Here is a 20,902-nt window from a genome sequence, read left to right on the forward strand (position 1 = left end):
AAAGCCAGCTTCACCTGGGTTACGTGACCCACTTACCGGGGGGCGGGTGGCTCTCCTCGCTATGGGAGCTAAGCACTTCTAGCTGGGCCGCCCTCGGAACGCAGTCATGACATCACAGGGTCAAATGCGGACGAACAAGAGATTCATCCCCGCATCAGTGGGAATTTCTCATTTGGGTGAATTTCAGGGCTGTGCTTGTGTTTGAGAAAAAAAAAACCATGGCCGAGAATGACCGAAATTATAAATGTTAGTTTTGGATTATGTCACCAAACTCGATTATTACACATGTGCTATGAAGAAGGGTCATTGCCCAAAAAGTCATCCTTATATAGTTTTTCTTTTAAGGCAGTGTTATTAATAAACGTTTTGAGTTTTTAATTACGTTACACTTTTTGATGTGAAAATAATTACAATCACTTCCCTGTGGTCATTGAGGGAAGGGATGGAGTGGGGAGAATGGATGGGGAGGAGGGATAGTCTCATTGGTTTAAACAAGATATGAGCCATGCTGGTCTGTACCACGAACAAACCAGCACAGTACAGGTCTGATTCATGATGGCCGTGGGAACACAGCATTGGTATCAGTGAAGATATATGTGGGGCTCCAGGTGACCTGTGGGTGGGAAGGGGAAAACGCTGATGATAGACCGGTGTTCAGACGGAGATCCCTGGAGATCCCCGTAAATTCTCATCTTGTGTATGGCAATTAATTTAGGAGCTAAATGCCAATGTCTGAGGTCTGCTCGCCACGATGAGAAGGCTACTGAAGAGAGTTGGTATGGGTTATTTTCTTTATTCCTCCTATTAAAATGGTTCCACGGTTTGGTTTGCATGACCATAGTCACACTCTGAAGCACCCGTGGTGCCATGGGGGATGCTGGGAGATAGCGCAAAGCCATTTTAAGTTGCAATGCACGTTTAGATACACGGGGAAAGCACTCGTGTACCGTTATTAAAGTATATGATTAAATATATATTTTGGTTTCCGTATTTGTGAATGTTCTTCTTCCATTTGTATTACCTTTCAATTGTAGATGTGCACATTTCAATTCAGGTCCAGTATTTGTGACAGAATGTACAAGGCAATGTAATGTATCCATATTGCATGCCATTGAGTGAGAGTCTCATGCGTTCAGAGATAACTTTTTAATTTAAAGTGTCAGATACACCGCCAGACCCTTCTTTTAAAGGTAAAGCAATACCTAATAATGTGCTATTATTTGAAATCAGAAAAAAACATCATATTTTTTTATTGATGCATGCCCTCGTGGGAGATTCTACAATATCCTTTAAGCCCGCCAGAATATATTGAAGACTGACATTTGTGCAATCTGGCAACTACTGGTACCTTAGGGATCAGCAACCTGACATGAAGGGAGATAGCTCCCAACAGATGTGAACAGCATCCCTTGTTATTTGTAACGCAGTGCACGGTCCACCTAAAAATTGAGATTTTCTATTCAATTTGACAGAAATAGTTGTTTTCAGTTAATAAACTCAACTAATTAAAGGATTTTTTTTTTTTACCACGTAAAGCCCACTGAGCTATGAGATATTTTAAGAGGAAACGTGGCCACACATGACAGCCCATCACAGAGACTTATCTTACGTGGGAATTTATCGTGGCCAAATCATCTAATGTTCATTCAAATGAATGTAAACAACTTGAACCTATAACACTGAGATGTACAGATGGCACGTGTAAGCCCATGCAAACACAACTCATGGGACATTTGTTATTCAATTGTCAAACGACAGGTGTCTAATGGATTTAATTATTTTTATTTGTTCCAGACTGATTCCCATGGCTATTCAAGGTGGCATTGTGAATGTATATTTCAGAAGTGTTGTGCTTTAAATTATATATATCTATATAAAATAGCTTTAATGCTATGAAAGCTATTGAGGATATGAGATATTACAAATATATATAATGTATACATACGTTTAGTTCTATTACAATATTTATGGGATGGTTGCCAAACTTATAAAATAAAAAAATAACTTATTTTAAGAATTTCGTATCTTGTGAGTCAGGAGTTAACTGGTATCAGGTTAATACCACTGAAACGTTGAATCTTTGTACCCTGAATATCAGGGTTCAAATCATAGCCCAAAACGTTTCCAAAATAAGAATTGGTCTTTGACTTCTTTCAGAAAAACCCAGCTCGTTGTGCATACACCAGACACAAAAGGACATTCCCATCCAGCAATTGAACATAGGGCAGTCTAGAGCAGTGGCTCTTAACCTGGGGTGCACTCACTCCCTGGAGGTGCAAGATGCCCTTTCTGGGGGTGCGACACGTGGCCAGATTTATCTTAGAAGGTAAATAATCAAAAACACAAATTAAGCACGGGCACTTAAGTACAACTTTGTTTAATCAAACCTTTGTGTTTATTAACAGTATAATTGTTTTACAATTGAGAACAAAAGGGGTGCAAGAATGTAGTGAAGGTGAAGATCCACTGTCTAGAGGTTGGGGCGAAGATGATTCCACTTTTGGGAAATATCCTCATGCAATGTGTTTTTCGGTGTGGTAGAATGTCCTCAAGCTACAGCGTGAAACGCATCTCAGTGTTCTGTGTCCAGATAGCCAGATGGTCGACTAATTGGAATATAATTGTAACAAATTGTGCTGGAGGTGTTGGAAGCATTTCTATAAAACATAACACAGGTATTTAAAGTTAGCATAGCCCACTTATAAATGTAGAAGGATCATTCTACAGACATTGCCAAAGTGGATCCAGAATTATGAATGTAACTACTGTACGATCAAATATAATATTACAAATTGGAAATATGTTACTTGATTTTGTGTGTTTTCTTATAAATGCATGCACCTATAACTGTAATTTGATATTTAAAAAACAGGTTATGATTGTTTTCAGCTGATTGTATTTTTTACATTATTGTGATTTTATTCCAGATGGGAGGATGTTTAGTCTGTGCCAGTGCGTCCCAGCTGTTGCTTGTAATTGAATACTGGTTGCGTTTTAGATTCACCTTGATTGTTTTGCTTGGCTCTGTACGCATAGGAGTCCATGAACGCCCTTCATATGGCTGCCAAGCATGGCCACGAGCAGATCGCCAAACTCCTCATCGACGAGACCATCGACATCAATGCGATCAGCACGGTAAACCCAGGCTCCCCAAACAGGAGGAATGAGTTGCTGTGGTAACTGCAGCGAGTGTCTGTTTTAAAGGAAATGGTGAATTTAATGAGTGTCGGTTTTCATAAGAGGTCTGCACCTTTGGCACGTGTTGTGACGGGTACTGCAAGATTCGACCGTGTCCGTCCAGTGCTTGTCGAGCTGCAATGACTTACATTTGCCGAACGAATACATGAAAGGTCGCACTCATTACGGTAAAGTCACGGTAGGTATTTTATACCTACGTGACTTTACCGAAAGAACCAAAGAGTAGTAAATGCAATATTTTTTTAAACATGTAGTTGATCAAGCTTAAAATTTTAATTGAATATAGCAACTTTTGATATATATTTATATATAGCGCAGGTGTTTCATTACATTAGCAGGTACCATTGGCCCATGGCAAGAATGTCATTCATTAGCGGGCGAGAGCTTGCGCTGCACAGACGCTTGAGCGAGTTGCCCATGGGCTCCCCTGTGAGCACGCTGGTCATGCAAATGTAGACGAGAGAGAGGTAAACAGTCAGAGCTTTGCAATCACTATAATGGAGGCTCTAACATTGACTGAGACTTAAAATAGCATTTTATTTCGTAGAATTCCGTGTGGATACTTGAAGCGGGAAGCACCCAAGTGTGACACGCGTTTATTCTTAGGGTTTAATTGTAGGTAAGTGGCTCTGCCGGTTCTTTATGGAGCTCTTTTAAATTTTATTATCAGACCTGCTGCTGTTGTAAAGATAACATTATAAATGCCTTGTGATGGAATATTCAAGATTGGTAGGCTGTTGTCATTGCACAGCCGAAATCGGGATGTCTGAAAATAACTTCCCACAAAAAATTCGGGGGAATCTGTTACGATGTGGGAAGACGTGGCTCAAGGTGAGGTTGAAAGATGTCACGCAGCGGAGCAATTAGCCGTGAGCCCTTATGAAAGGTGCGTTTTATTTTTGCGGGACCATAATGAACGCAGCTTCAGAGCCGGGGTGGTTAGTCATTGCATCAGTAAATATGAGCAGGACAAAGGTCATGTAGAACACAACTGGACGATGAAAGGCAATGTACCAATTATCCGGCAGAGATACATGTTTAACCCGGTGCACATTACCTGCGATGACAAGAATAGAACATAAACGTGGACACTGCCAATGAAAATGGAACAAAAATCTGACAAATGCAGAAACAGGCGAGAAAAGGAGCACGTTTGGAATTACATTTACAGCCAGAAAGAGGAGTGCCCGAATCAGAGACAGTACCCAATGTTACAGATATCATTTCAGTGGCCTTGGGTAAATCACCTCCGTGTGTCAATGGTCGAGACTCACAACGAGGTGGTCGTTAAAGAGGGAACACGCCGCAGTGGCGAGATGTTAACTACCTCGCCTGGTATGCAGGAGGTCGTAGGTTCGTACCTGACCCTGACACCTGTATATTGGGAGTTTGCGGCGTCTCTCTCCCTGTGGTCATGTACATTATTCTCCGTGTCCTCCGGTTTTTCCCTCCAGATTTGGAAACATGCATTTCTAGAGTATTTGGATGTTATACATCTCTACACGATAAGCCACTTTTTTTAGCTATCATTTGTGGCCAGGTCACTTCTGAAAAAGAGCTATGTAGTTCAGTGGGGCCTTACCTCATCAAATTAAAAATATGTTTTAATAATTTTGTTTTAATCAGTGGTGAGTGATATCTGGACCAGTCCTGGACCCGTCTTTCACCAACAAACGCCGACCAGCACGGTGAAGTATGGTCAAGAACCATAATGACTGACACGGCATTGGGAGGTGTTCATCTACGAGCGGGTTTAGTAAATGATGACTATTGTACACGTTAAATTTCGATTTAAAGCTTTCGTGACTGCAGGGATTCATCTTCTTAGTTCTTTCGGTAAAGTCACGTAGAAGGGAAATAATAAAATAATAAAAATAAAACATAATAAAATAAAAATTCTCACGACGTTTCGGCCACAACACAAGCAGCCGTCCTCAGGTGAAGAAACTTGGTGGCCATCTACTATAAAAAATATAGTTCAGTTTAGGAAACCATTTGCCATGGAGACGGAGCGATGATATCAGCTCGTGCGTGGGCTCTTGACGGATTCTGGCATTGTGAGACTGCGAGGGATGATGATGATAACGGCCCGAGGTCTTCATCCAACATGGGTCATGATGAGTTGATGATGAGTTACCCACCCCTGTAGGTTTGGGTTTTCTCCAGATACTGCGGTTTTCTACAACACCTAAAACTCAATGGAATGATGTAATGCATTCTGCAATGTAAGGGATTCCTGAAATCGTATCACAATTGATAAGTATCGCATCAAAAACCCGATTCGGATTGGATGCATACAATTGTGGACCAGATCCGTTTACTTTTTCGTAAAATACACCTCATCTGAACAACTGAGCAATTTCAGTACATAACTCATGGCCATATGTCTAACGGCAAGACAAACTTTGGCTTCTGCGTTCGGGTAAGAGAAGATGGACCACTGGGTATTTTACTCAACAGAAGGGGGGAAAACACCTTAGATGATAGCAGATAAAGACGGAGGAAAAATAGCAACGAATTGAAAAGCAAATATCAAAGACAGAAAGATCACAGCTGCTAGCCCTGGTTGAGAGGAAGGGATCCAACAAGAACAGCAACAACGATGGATCATCATCTGAGGAAATTGCATCTGACTGAAAAAAAGATATAGTTTGTTTGCCATATTTTGAAAAGGGTGCACTCTCTTTGAAACTGATTTTATGTGATCCTTTACAACATTTGTTTTTCTGTAAGCCACCCATAAAAGTTGCAAACTCATCAGCTTTCCACTCCAGAGCAAAACAATACATGACAAAAGGAATATTTCGTTTCAGAAATAGGACTTCAAGCCAAAACACGGACATGGTTCAGCAACTGCACGGAGCTGCTGGCGATCTAGGCATTGTGTAATGTTATTAGTTGTAGACCCAGATGCCTGGTGAGCGTCATGTTGGCTGATCTGAATGGCCTTAATACACTTAGTTTTTTTTATATTGCTCCATTATTGGGTTAAAAGGGTACACGTTTTCTCCCTCCACCTAGTTGTTTTGTAAAAGGTACACGTATTACCCATTAGCAATGCATTGCCAAAAAAATGTGCAATGTTAAACAGCGCTTTTAAAATAGCATTACTCAACATGGCTGCAATTATTCTGTATAATCAATTCAAAGCATAGATAAACATAAATACGAATAAGCATTGTACTGTATCACTGTTATAAAACGTTAATGCCATACATATATCTTGGCTCAAATGAGCGTTAGGGCTTTGCAGTTCTCCCGTTTCTAGCCCTGAGCCATCAGTGATCATTCCATATGGCTGATGGTGGGGCCAGTCTTCCCATAGGACAGCCGCTGTTAGATGGTGCTCATTCTAAAGACCTCCCACATTGATGATGGGCTGAGTTGAATATGCGGTGTTCGGAATTGCAAAAATCCAACATTTTAAATCCGAAATGTATCCCTATATATTTGTCACTATTTAATGCCGTGCACAATTTAAATTAATGTATGAGGAGTCAACGATGGTCGTCACTGAATTCCTCTTACACTGATAGGTCGACTGCACCTCAAATGAGTACCTGGTGCGGTGTGTAGTAAACATCATTACTGGAAGACAAAGACGGTCGAGCATGGTACTTGCCACCCACCCCCTTGTGTACTGTGCCGGCCTTCATAGGTGCTCGCTAACAGCACTTTCCCCCAAAAGTCTGTTAATGCTTTTAGGGGAAGCTTTGTCTTTGTTACACCAATGACAATATTTAAAGTGTCATTATGAGTCGGTAAGTTACATATTTGAGTAAAACTTTTGTCAGTGTACTGTAATTAAGTAAACCATGAAAATTAGGGGGCTTTTGCAGAGAAGTTAAAAGTGTTTCCCACAGTGACAGTCGTCTAAACGATGTCATGTCTCGGTTATTAACGGTTATTAATGTTGGAAGGTCCACATGATGAGGCACTTGTCAAGGTGAATGTATAAAATACATTTGTTCTTGATGTATTATACGTGTCAGCATTTAACATTACTAAGCTTCAGAGGAGAGAAACATTAGATATAAGGTAGTTTATTTCGTAGTACTATTTTTAAGTTTATAATTCAACACGGAAGGGAATTGCACGAACCAATCAGCTATTGGTTAAGATTATATCATTGCATTTTGTTTAACTGATGTCTTTTGTTTTTCGATTTAAAGCTTTCGTGACTGCAGGGATTCATCATCTTGGTTCTTTCGGTAAAGTCACGTAGAAGGAAAATAATAAAATAATAAAAATAAAACATAATAAAATAATTCTCACGACGTTTCGGCCACAACGCAAGCAGCTGTCCTCAGGTGAAGACCAGGTCTGTCGGGGAGACGCTGTGAATTATTTTATTATGTTTTATTTTTATCATTTTATTATTTTCCTTCTACGTGACTTTACCGAAAGAACCAAGAAGATTATGTGTTTGTGTTGTCAGACTTTTTTTTTAACGTGAGCTCGGCATAAAGTGTTTAATCAAATGCAGTTCCTGCAGTGATGTCACCACTGATTAATGCTTTTATCTTCGAACAGAAACAAGCCTCCCCGCTGCACCTGGCAGTTCAAAACAATTACCCCATCATTGTGACCTTCTTGGTGGAAGCAGAGGCCAATATTAATTTGGTTGACTGTGTAAGTTTAAGTTGATTGTGATATTTAATGACCTTGTCCCTGCTCACATCCCTGACCTCATTTTTTCCCGTCTTCCCAAAACCGCATTCTCTCTCATGTTGACTCACGCTCATCGCTTCCTCTCATGCTTTCATCTCAAACTCAGGGATATTTTTTTGTTTCGTCCAGTAAATACAGATGATCTCGTTGCTATCTCATACCATCACACGAAATGTTTAACGTAATTAAATCGGGATATTTTTTTTATGTTTTTTGTAGAACGATCACATTTAACAATTGTATTAGTATTAATTATGTTGCTGTGTTTTTTCTGGTTTTACACATCTTTGGGTTACCATGAGTAATTGAACGTGGAAATTATTTATACTATGTTTTACATTTGCCATTTAGTGCAAATTTCAATAAGCCAAGTAAAGCAACACCTTTATAAAAGAAGTTTTTTTTTTCACAGCTCTATACAACTTTGTATATTCAGATACAATGTAACGTTCTGCGCATACCTTTTATCGTGATGGGCCTGCTGTACAGGTAGTCGGTTTAATAACACGTGATATTGTATCTATTAAAGGTGTAACCGTGCCCCTTGTAATTAATATTCTTGGATTATAATTATAACTTGTTATAACTTATTTCTGTAATAATTATTCTCTAAGTGCACAGTACTTATTGCTGTAATAATCCAAGATAAATAAATATCGTCTCCATATTTCAGTGAGAGGACCAGCTTCTGGATATTGGGATAGTACAGCAAGATGGATACACTGCAAAATCTTAATTTTAGAACTTTCGTGACTGCAGGAATTATTATTTGGTTCTTTCGGTTAAGTCACGTCTAAAGATAAAATAATAAATTAAATTAAATAATAGAATACGACGTTTCGATTGCAACACAAGCAATCATCATCAGGTATAATGAAATAGCGACATCTAACCAGAAAACTATAGACAGACATATTAGCAGACAGATATCACCAAGATACATAGCGGGAGCAACACAGGTAACAGAGAGGGGTGATCGTCTCTGTGGGGTGGCCTTAAATAGACAGAGGGGGGGGGCGGAGGCAGAGAGAGGGAGGGGGGTTAGAGAAAAAATTAGCATATCAATGAGTGGTCAACAGACGTGGTGCTGCACGGCAAGTAAGCCTGAAAATCAGGAGGACACACTAAAATTAAATAACCTAGTAAAATATCGAAATGTAATGTAATACAACACACTTCTACGGGGAAGTTTTAAGCTTATCTTTTTTCTCTCTCTCTGGCGACTTGTTTTCTCTGCCTGTGTCCTCTTTAGAATGTTCACACTTAAATTCTAACTTAGCAATCTTTGAAATACGTAATCAACCAGGCTATGCGTTAATTGTGTGTTGACCGACCCTCTGTTTTATTACATTACATTTCGATATTTTACTAGGTTATTTAATTTTAGTGTGTCCTCCTGATTTTCAGGCTTACTTGCCGTGCAGCACCACGTCTGTTGACCACTCATTGATATGCTAATTTTTTCTCTAACCCCCCTCCCTCTCTCTGCCTCTGCCCCCCCCTCTGTCTATTTAAGGCCACCCCACAGAGACGATCACCCCTCTCTGTTACCTGTGTTGCTCCCGCTATGTATCTTGGTGATATCTGTCTGCTAATATGTCTGTCTATAGTTTTCTGGTTAGATTTTATGTCGCTATTTCATTATACCTGATGATGATTGCTTGTGTTGCAATCGAAACGTCGTATTCTATTATTTAATTTAATTTATTATTTTATCTTTACACTGCAAAATCCCATTTTTTGCATGCCCAAATTTACTAGGACCCCGTATATTTTTGGGCTCGGATACATAAGATAATTATGTTGGTGGATATTTGATAGAAAACTCGATTCGAGCAGCACATTAAATCTATTTTGAGAGGCAGTTGTATTTAGATGCACATTCAAACTGCACTTTATTGTACGATATCGAGTCGGTGCATGCGATTAATATTCTTGTTCTTGTTATTTCAATTGTTTTGGATAATAGAGGAACCAGACAGCCCTGCACATTGCAGCAGAAACTGGCTTCCAGGAATCGGCAGACTTACTGTTGGCTGCAGGGACTGACTTGGTGGTATTAGACAAGGTAAGGTGACACTCAAGAGACACATCTCACTACTTCATTGATACAAACACCAAGCTGTTGTCAAAATTGTCAATGGGGAGGGGCTCACCTGTAGTCTGAAATTTCCTCACCCCCAAACATCTGTGCTGCTGACTCCCTGCTTCTGTTTAAGTCCAGGGCTCAAGAGGTTCATCTTCTACTTGGTTTATGACCATCTCCTATGAGTCGACTATATAAAAGAAAAGATCTCTCCAACTTTGGTGGTTACCACAAAGTACATAACCCACTTTTTGTGCAGCATCTTCAGCTGCAGTTAGATGCGAATTGCAATGTCATTTTGGGGCACGACAAAAAATAATGATTCCAACCTTGAGACCAATTCCAGTTTTGACTTGGGGTGCCACGGTGGCAAGATGGCAACTACCTCGCCTGGTATACTGGAGGTCACGGGTTTGATCCTGACGCTGACGCCTGTATATTTAGAGTTTTCATGTTCTCCCCGTGGTCACGTTGATTTATCTCCGAGTCCTTCAGTTTTTCCTTCCACATTTAGAATCAACATGCGTTTAGAGAATGTGACTGCAATACATTTACACGTGATAAGCCACTTGGGCTATCATTTGTGGCCAGGTTGGTTATGGAAAAGAGCTATATAACTCAGTGGGCCTTACCTAGTAAAATAAACATAGTTTAGGCTTGAACTGTATTTTAATTTCAGATTATCTCTCATTTTATTCAACTTTTTTTCGTATACTATTAGTTATGTCTATTACAGTTAACGCTTACAAATGTAAGGGGGGGAAACGATCAGCAGAATAACCTATGGTGCTTCTTGGTAAGGTGAACCATAGCATTTACCAATACGTTTCAAATTGCCAAAGCACACCCAGAATTAAAGAGGTGTTCATTTCATGATGTGCACTGTTCTAAATTAAACGACATGCATGGATCGATGGTCAGGTCTTACAAAACAAAAAAGGTTTCTGGCATTGGGTATATGCTCGGAATGTCGTATAAGAGCTTTGTATAATGTTTCCTTAGTTATTTGAAGAATAGTTCTGCATTTTTACTTTGTTGTTATGCAATCTCTTGACCCTAAAATACCATACGGTCATCTAAATAATCGAATTGTCATAGCATTGTTGAGAGGTGCTTATTTTGTATCAACCACATGAAATGCTTTCAGGAATCTGTCAAATGTGGCTTGAATGCAAGCCAAGTCTGCTGGCATCCTTTTCACATCATTCAGAGAATCTCCCAGGGATCCACTAAAGTGAATCCTGCCAATCAGGGGCCATGGGCTCAATGGCCTTGGTGTAATAACATATCCGTGTCCTCGTACTAAGAGCCGAAGGAAGATGGAATCGGCACATATAGTGGGCCAGTGTGTGTGTCTTTGTCCTTCTGATCGACCTCTTTCTCTCGCTATGCGTTTCTTCTGCCGAAGTCTCTTCCTCACTTCTTTCACTGTGTTGTATGTATGTTGAACTTCTTTCACACCGCACTAAGCCAACTGTGCCCATCGGAGGTGCGGGGTAAGGACAACAAACTAAGCACAATTAAGCAGTTCTAAGGAAATTAGTTTTCTATTTAGAGTGTTCTCTCTGTGCTCCTGCCTTATCGCCCATGTTTTTTCCTATCTCCTCTCTCGCACAATAATGTAACTCCAGTCTGCTACCTCTGAAAAATGAGTTACACTTTGTTATTTAAAGCCTAAATTTAATCTTGGGCCTGTTGACTATCTTTTTAGCTGGCAGGGTTGTTATACTCACAGCGCTGGGGAATGCATTATTCCATGCATGGGAACGCCCCTATTGGCAAAGCGATGCTCTTAATTAATTAAAAGGTCCACCAGCTTTAACTCAAGTGATTTGAATTTGGAATGGTGTGAGGACATACCCTTTGTTATGTCTCAGGCAGCTTGCAGAGTCAGTCTCCTGCTGGCTGATGTGTCCAATATCTGAGTTTTTTTACTCCCCGATATGTTAAATGTGTCTACCTACGTGGCCTCTCGATGAATCCTCAGACAGCAATGCAACTGGTTGATTGAAGGGGACAAGACGCAGCATCATTAGTGTTCACCTACCACCCATCAAATCTTGATACTGTACGAAAAACACCTCGTCCATACCTTCCACATTTTGAACTACCGCACACTAACCATTTTCAAATCACAACTTCTCTCCGCTTGTGCACAACTCTGTGCAATACACCATTGTTAATAGTGTAGCAGGTGCCTGTCTTTTTCACTGGGGGGAGGGAGGGAAGAACAGCACTTGTACCTCCAGAAAAGCCAACACAAATTGTAACATCACATGTCGTGTTCCCTTCTTTAGGCACATTGGCCCTGTTGCTTTTCATGATCACCTTAAAATCAGTTAGCTCGGTGGAAATTAACTCCTGTTAATGGGTAAATAAGCATGAATTTCCCTCAAGAATTGTGAACTTATCTGCATATTTAATAAAAAATCTGCCACCGTTAACGGAATAGTCACGTCCAGGTTTTTTTTCTGTAAGCATGGGACAGCGAGCGGTGCTTGTGCCGCTACAGTTCTCTGCTGTGAGTACAATGTCTTTAAAACAACAACGCTATGCCTCTCTAAATAAAATTAACGCTAACCGCAAGTGCATTCCGAGATTCAGCAGAAAACGGGACCCACCCTGCAAATTACAGACGTCTCGAAACAGGAAAGGGTTAATAGTAGTTAATAGTGAATTGGCACGTTTTGTTCACGTGACAAATCTTCATTAATAATTGGCTGTGTCGGGTGGTGGGTTCACGACACATTTATATTTCTGCGATCTAACCCAAAAACCTTGATTTTGACCAGTTCTGAAAATAATTTTTCCGCGTTATTGTTTCATATTGAAATGCCATTCTTGTCCACATTGTTTCTTTCAGCAAAAGAAGAGCTGCCTGGAGGTGGCAGCCAGGGCTAACCAGGTCAACCTGGTGGACATGATCATCAAAGCCGATCGCTACTTCACTCGCAGAAAGGTAAAACATGCAATCTTTAGTTTCCTGCTTGGAGATAACACTTTTGCACTTTATTGGATTTATATTTGCAATGGGGAGAGCTTTGGTGCAGTGGGTTCCCTCAAAGCCGTATGAACCCAGAGATCTGACCGCTATTCTCGGCCACGGCTAACATGAGTGATATTTGAACCAATCTTGGGCCCCCCTTCACTGATCAGCACAAACCCCAACTAGAACCCACAGCAGGGGGGGGAGGAGGCATTCATTCTGCAGTGGAATAAAACGGAGTTGACAAGTATTATGTTACTATTGTGTGCATCGAGTTTAATGTGTTTTTCAAAGAGATTAAAACATCTTTATATGTTTTGGTGACCTGTATACACACAGGAAACTGATTGTAAGTACCTTGAATAGATTAGGTCCATAAAGAGGTAGAACTAGAGCAGTGGTCGATCAACCAACATAGCAATAATAGCCTTTTTATTACAATTCGGTAAAAAAAAACCTTAAGATCCGCAATGCACGTGAATATGAGACACGGGGGGTCCTTGATACAGAGCACCGCGAAGCGGTCCTCAAAGAAGCCGCAGGCAGCTCCGGAGCCGCAGGTTGCCGACCCCTGAATGAGAGGAAGCCTCCTCTGATCTTCTTCCTGGTTCTTTCGGTAGTCACGTAGAAGGGAAATAATAAAATAATAAAATAATAAAAATAAAACATAATAAAATAATTCTCACGACGTTTCGGCCACAATTCAGACGCTGTCTCCCCGACAGACCTGGTCTTCACCTGAAGACGGCTGCTTGCGTTGTGGCCGAAACGTCGTGAGAATTATTTTATTATGTTTTATTTTTATTATTTTATTACTTCCCTTCTACGTGACTTTACCGAAAGAACCAAGAAGATGAATCCCTGCAGTCACGAAAGCTTTAAATCGAAACTCCTCTGATCTGTTATGATGTGGGGAGATGGGGTTGTAGATACGTGATAATACAAAATACATTTCACATAAATTCACCTGCAGACTATGTTATCTGAACCTCGGCATCCCGGGGGTTGTCCTGCAACACCTCGCACGTGTGCCAATTTAGCACGTGGGTTTTCGCAACCACTCGTTATCGAAGTATGATCGCTCTGATCATTATGGCGTGTGTTTAACACACCTTTCGAGCTTTCGCCACGCACGACTGCGGGCATCCAGAAGATGCTGAAGAGAACACATGCTCAACATGCAGACTAACCCAAAAGAACACACGTGGTCCACGTGGGTTCACACGGGTGTGTCGTGATTCGGAGTGACCCAAAAATAAACGTTTACATTTTTTATTGATGAATGGTCAAGTTTAACAGTGACCATGTCCATGTTGCTGGCAATGAACGGAGAGTTGTCACGCCTTTAGCTCGTGAGTCCCATGGTTTTTTGGAGCCGGTGGTCTCTGAAGATCCCATAGTATTGGGAGACTTGTGTGAACATACACCAGGAAGTGTTGGGCTTCTGACTGGCTATTTGAAGTTGTATTCAGACGGAAATTTTTAATTTCATTCTAGGAACATGCTCAGCCATGGAAGGAGCCCTATCTTTGTGGAGAGTGAGTGAGCTTTGAACTTCTCACAATTAAATTAGAAGGGGTCGATAGCACTCACTTTTTAATGTGGCGATTGCTCTTTGTTTAGGGTCTGTGGTGAAGTGCACTTAGCCATAAACTTAAACCGATTGTAAAAACATTTTTTTTTATCGTATCTAAAAGCAATGACATCCCTAGATGCTTAACTAAAAGTGCATCACGGGGGCAACATGGAGGGAATTTATATTTTAAGTGAGGTTTGATTCAAATCACTTTATAGATAGGGGACAGCAAGGCGTAGACGAGAAGAGGAAGATCTTGAGCCTGAACTTGAACAGGGTCATGGAGGTGGTAGCACGGATGTCTGGGGGGGGGGAGGAAGGTTTTCCAGATCGTAGGGGAGGCATTGTGTCAGGTGCAACTTTAATTTACGTGAAGGTTGAGGGTTTTGCCAGAAGGTATTGGTTGCTTGAGTGGAGAGCACATGGCAGTTATGTAGGGAAGTAGAGTGGGACGTGAAGGGGGATGGAGGGGGGTAGGGGGGAGTCCATCGACGATCTTGAAGATTGGTGAGAAAGATCATGAAGTGTGAACTCAAGCTCAGATTGGGGCTCAAATGGAGAGATCTGAGGCCTACGGTGTTGTGGCTTTGTTTACAGTGACACTTTGCATGCACAGGACAGACGTTTTTTGGGGGTGGTCTGGATTAATTGAGAGTTTGACAGTTAGGGATTTGGGGAATCCATCGAGGAGCGAGTTGAAGGAGTCAAGACAAGAGGCGACAATGCAAATGCAGCAAGGAAATGGCGGGTGCTAGAAATGTTTCTAAAGTCGGGACACTAATTCACGACCAAATTGTGAAATATGAAGTGATTTTTTTTTGCGGGTCTGCAGATAAACTGAAAAAAAAATCCCAATTAATCCCCTGGTCCCTGTAGATCGTGTTATTTGTAGTTAAGGGGAAAAATAGTATTACTTTACAGTTGAAGGAATAGTGTATACTCGCAATATGCTTCGGGCTCCAAAAAAAAATCACACAGTTCGACATTTTATTTTTCGCCTTCTGAAATCCCAAGCAAGAGGACGGCAACAACGAGGAGAGTGTCCTTGGAGCAGTCACGTTCCGTCCAGACCGACGAGCCGAGACGCAGCACCTGAGGTCCGTTCTGTGGGACCTGGCGAGGGACAAACTCCGGCCAGAGGAGTGGCAGCAGCTTGCCACACATTGGAAATTTACGGAGGCACAGATTCAGGCCATCCAGCAGCAGTGGGAAGGTGAGGGCCTACGACCTACAGCACTGTGTCAGTCTGATAACCTTTCAATGGCAATGCATTACTAAGTGTCAAGGATCAGAACATCATTTTTTGCAATAGGCATGTAACTTAAAAAGAAAATCTGATTTCAGATGGCGGGGAAAATGAAGGTGGTCATGTTTTTACAAAAATAATGACGCACAAAAAAACTTTACTTGCAGCAGTCATGGTCTCCATGTGCTCCCACTCTCACTGCTGTTGCATTCTATCTCCTCCCTCTCTTCTCATAATACTGTAGTCTACCAGTACTATTCCACTGCTGAATAGCAAGTCACACCTCACGATTCAAGTCAGAATTGACACCACAACCCTTGCATTCTCCTGTTGGCCTGCAGATTTTTTGGAGTGGATTTGCATCTCTCTGCCCAGGGAACATCCCTTTGGCATGCGAACAGGGCAAAGCAAGAATGTGCACCCTTGCGATGCATTCTAATACTCGACCACATTCGCCACACAACTTGGAAGGGGTGGGCGTCCCCACACTTTACCTTACCACACGGGAGCTGCTGATCGACCTTGGTGTCCATATTCATGCTGCTGGGTTGACAGCGGCAGACATTGAATAAACTTGCCCTTTCTTTCACCAGCTGCACCGGAATGCAAGTCTGGTGCAGCTGCTAACCTTTACACCAAGGGCAGCATCCCTTGTTAACAACAGCCTGCTTGGTGTACATCTACCCATTGTTCATGGGATACCTCTGATACTGTTGAAGTACCGTTGATGACTCTTGGACACCGTTGGTGAGGCACACGTATTTATTCCGTACAAGTAGTCACAACTGTGGACATACAATACTAGAGGGGGTATTGGCCCCCTCACCCGGCTAGCTGGGAATACACTGCTAGCTATCTCTGACCTACCTCCTAGTCCTCCACTAACGGGCTAGGGGAGGCTGTCTGGCCCGACACTGGTAAGTCGGGCTACGGTACCCGGAGTCCCAGAGCACTAGCTCTGGTTCTCGGGACCACGCCGCTGACTCGGTCCTGCGCGGCCCTGACAAGGGCGGCGTCCCAGGGGAGTCCAGGGCTCTAGCTAGACGATCTTCAGTCTTCACTGGTTTAGCTTTAACATTCTGCCCCGAGCCCTCTGACACATCCCCCTTTATACTCCACCCCCGCTGAGGGGTGGGGCCCCGGGCTGCCTGGTGCGGACGTCGTTGAGAGCACCCCCCCCCCCCGTGCACTCGCGTAGCCCCGCCCACTGTGTTTGTTTCCCATAAGCTGCCATGCATAACGGCTCTCTCTCTAACACCCCTACACTGTGCACCGTGCCTGCGGGCTTGGTAGGAAAAAAGACCTACAAGGAGCATGCCCACCGCATGCTGCTGGTGTGGCTGCATGGAGTGCTGGAGTTCAACGAGAACCCAATCAAGGCTCTGTACGAGGGGCTGGTTGGCATTGGGCGCAGGGACCTGGCAGGTATGACACCCACCCACGCAGGAACCCACCCAGAATTACAGACGATATTTAAAAATGAGCAGCGCAGATAATTAATTCATAATAGGTCTTTTGGGTTAGATTGCGTAAATATAAATGTCGTTCAACCCACCACCACCCGACACACGTATATTTACGCGATCTAACCCAAAAAACCTCAATGGATAATATCGTTCGCGAAAGCCTAAGTGTTAAACATATAAGTGATTTCATAACTTGACACCGAATCGATTTTTTTCTTTGCGGACGTGATCGTCGAGCTGAAATGTCGCGAAATCCTCTTCCAGCTGAGATAGCCAAACATTTAGAAACGTTTACCCTTAAATAACCTTGATTGCATCTGATCATATCATGTCTCACAGCTCAGCAAGTTTCAACCTACTTAGCATTCAGAAGGAAGCCTGCCTGGGAACATTTGGTATTGTAGGTTTGGGCTGCAAATGGCCAGAAGATGGCAGTACAGAAATTAATTATTAATTCTATCTGTGCAGCTTAGCTTGTTACCCTCCTAGAGGCATGGTTCTTTTTTTTTGGGTACACCAGATTTATCGCCATAAAATCAAACACATGGAATTAACCAATCATCCCAATGCAAGACTCCTGAAAATGCCGAGTCTCAGCGAAGCTTTCCTCATTAATATTATCATTCCTGGCTGTAGTGGCACTGCACGATGAACCCAGAGACCAGTTTGATTCCGGTCAGAATCAGAATATTTAGACTGGAGGAATCAAATGAGCTATGACGCTTTTTCACAGATCTCCAGTCGGTAACATCAGTGGCATGTGTATATCTTAATTTAATCCTGGACCCATTGCTTTCAACAACCTACGCTGACCAGCATGGTGAAATATAGTCAAGCTCCCATAACGAACGTGGCATCAAGTAGCGCATTGACATAGAACTGTTAATTCATAGTTGCTAAACTATGCTTCTTATACCTGGCCCGTTACAGCGATAACTGGCATACAGAGTAAATGTGTATTTGTTTTCTTTTCAGACTTGATGAGGAGAAAGGCACATGAAGAACATGTGGCAGGAAAGAAGTGTACAGTGTCGTGACATTTGCATCGTCGTTCAGCGGAAAGACACTTAAGGCCACGCCTACTGAGAAATAATAAACACGCCACAGATTATGTATTTTCATAAATGCCTAAGAAATACCAATATTGCATTGTTTACTTCAATATTTACAAGAAATGCATACTTGTAGAATCTACCAAAGTTCAATTATTAGCATTGTACATTGGAACTGGCGAGTAGGCATTTTCTTAATTCCATGCAATGCAATTGCCTGTGTATCTGACCGGATATTGCAGTGAGGGATTACATAACTTTTATATTGCTCTAGTTTCTCCTAGACTTGTTTTCATATATAGAGCATAACTTTTATTCAGTGGAAGCGCAGGTCAGAATGAGAAGTTTCAACCAGATTGGTGAAACCGACTTTTAGTTACTTGTTCATGTTTACATGTTGAACTTCTTGCACGCACCGTTCTTAGGCAACCGTGCTAATCGGAGATACATGACACCAAAATGGGACCTTTGTGCAAGAATCAAAGTATGAAAAAATAAGAATAGGTTTTACTCTTTAATTTTGCAAGGAATAAAGCCTGCGTTTACCGCAAGTACTTGTGGTGAACATGCAAACAGACTAGACCCTAAAGAAGGCTGTCTCTGGTGTAGGCCAATTAGTTTCAAAGACAATATATATAATTATCAGAGCATGTTTGTTTGCATGTTCACCACAAGTACGTGTGGTTAATGCAGACTTGATTCCTTGCAAAAGGTTTCTATTTAGTGTTTGAACATCTTAACACCTGTTTTATTGCCAACGTGTAAAACCTATTCTTATTTTTATACATGACACGTCTGCATTTTATGCAGCATATACATAACGATATCTATATTTTGGAATATTTACATTTCTGTAGTATAATTTTTTTAAACAAATATTGTATAAGGCTCCATCTTTGGCTTATTGCACTTCTCCATCTATCATCTTCCATAAAGCTGAGAACTATTGAAGATGCAATGCACATCTTTGTGTTGTCAAATCTTTTTTCCAGCCTATATTTTTTTCTGTTGGTATGGATGTTCAAAATTTACAGAATTGATTTATTGCCTTAAGGCAAACTCATGGGTTCTCATTGTGTAAAGTTAAGCCCTGTCTCTGCCTATTTAAATGGTCACATTTTCTCAACTCTTGAGTTGATCTAAACTACAAAAGGGCCACACATGCGGCGATGTTGAGCTGGTGGCCTTCATACGACTGAGGGCTTTTGTACATCTAATGCACACCTTTGTTGCTACGTCTACCTCGCTTTTGGCAAAAGTTTGCTAAACGTTTGGCTTTACATAGACATTGGCTACACTGAATCCAGGTCACCATCTTTCAACCTTCCTTGTGTTCGTCTGGAACAGTTGAAACTGCCTAAATGAACACTTAAGTCATCCTCACTCGCAAAGCGTGCCCTCAATATATAGGGGGTATTTGTATACTTGTGTACTGTACTGCAAATGTCATCATCAATATGCGATTTCTGAAGCTACGGATGCTGCTGCTCAAAATGTTTTTAAGGTATTACTGACATTGGTGATGGTCGTGGAGATGGGATTCGGGTGTGTAGTTGTGCCAATATTCACTGCACCAGGCATCCACTTTATTTAGCATTAACCTAAGGAATGCTCAGAACAGGTACTAATTCCCAGCCACATCTAACACAAGTAGGAGGTGAAATTGTATTTATTCTTGGACCTCCCCTAGATCAAGTCAGAATTAAATCAGTGCCTGGTGCAGTGTCTCCTGGGGAGACAAAGGCAACCTCGTGGAGAAGTGGCCACACTACACCTGGTTAGTAATCAGAGATGTAACTCACAAACCGGCTGGGCTGTGAGATGACCATGTGACAGTACAACACAGAACTGTCAGTTATTATGGTTTGTTCCTGCACCGTTTGCATTGTTATTCTGGTTTATTCCTGCATATTTTGCATTACTGTATATTCATATTCAATACCGTCAACAGCAAACACAACATAATTATAAAAGATTTTTATTTATATAGTCATCCTTGTTTCCATCTATTTCATATTCCTCATTTTATTTAAGTGCCTATGCCTCCACACCTTTTTGACAAACAAAATAGTACTCAGGTTTTTTCAGAAATATTGTAAAATAAGTTCTCAACTGGAGGAGGAAAAACTGGCACATCAGTGGGGTGGAATGGGCCACCAAGCCCTTGGGCACTGTCGGTACAATCCACACTCGCAAAGCCTGACAGATGAGATTCCACACGATGGGCCACCGTAACCGCACTACGAACCATTCCTTAATTAGCAACACGAGACCTTGTTGGTGTGGAATCAGACCCTGCTGAATTTCAGACTGAAATATATTTGTGTTAAATGTCCACAAATCTTACTGCAAGCAAAATGATTGTTCATTGAAGCCGCATCATCTAATTTCAGCCTTATACTTGGTGGCTCAAAATGGCATGGCCCAGTTTTCAGTTAACGAATTCTTGCAACCACTCAGACATTTGTAGAATTATCAGTGACCTGTTAGAAATTCCATAACATAGTAATATATGCAAAATTAGGCTATTCTGTACCTGTCTCTTTTATAAATGAAAGCCCAGAAAATAGATTCCAACTGCACAATACCTACCACAATTTTCTTCATGAGCTTTCAAAAAA

At 41.6% G+C, this 20,902-nt stretch overlaps 1 protein-coding gene across 1 annotated transcript in view; it reads left to right on the top strand.

The window, feature by feature from the left end:
* LOC144950041 (uncharacterized) overlaps nucleotides 1-18,373 on the top strand; it is a 39,088-nt gene extending 20,715 nt beyond the window's left edge. The window contains exons 9-14 of the mRNA XM_078880020.1: nucleotides 3,037-3,135; nucleotides 7,732-7,830; nucleotides 12,819-12,914; nucleotides 15,532-15,730; nucleotides 17,057-17,188; nucleotides 18,205-18,373. Of these exons, the coding sequence (XP_078736146.1) occupies nucleotides 3,037-3,135; nucleotides 7,732-7,830; nucleotides 12,819-12,914; nucleotides 15,532-15,730; nucleotides 17,057-17,188; nucleotides 18,205-18,266 (687 nt within the window). The 3' untranslated portion in view covers nucleotides 18,267-18,373. The remainder of the gene's footprint in view (nucleotides 1-3,036; nucleotides 3,136-7,731; nucleotides 7,831-12,818; nucleotides 12,915-15,531; nucleotides 15,731-17,056; nucleotides 17,189-18,204) is intronic.
* The last annotated feature ends 2,529 nt before the right edge of the window (nucleotides 18,374-20,902 follow it).

Source organism: Lampetra fluviatilis, chromosome 3, assembly GCF_964198595.1.
Source record: "Lampetra fluviatilis chromosome 3, kcLamFluv1.1, whole genome shotgun sequence".
NCBI classification, from domain to species: domain Eukaryota; kingdom Metazoa; phylum Chordata; class Hyperoartia; order Petromyzontiformes; family Petromyzontidae; genus Lampetra; species Lampetra fluviatilis.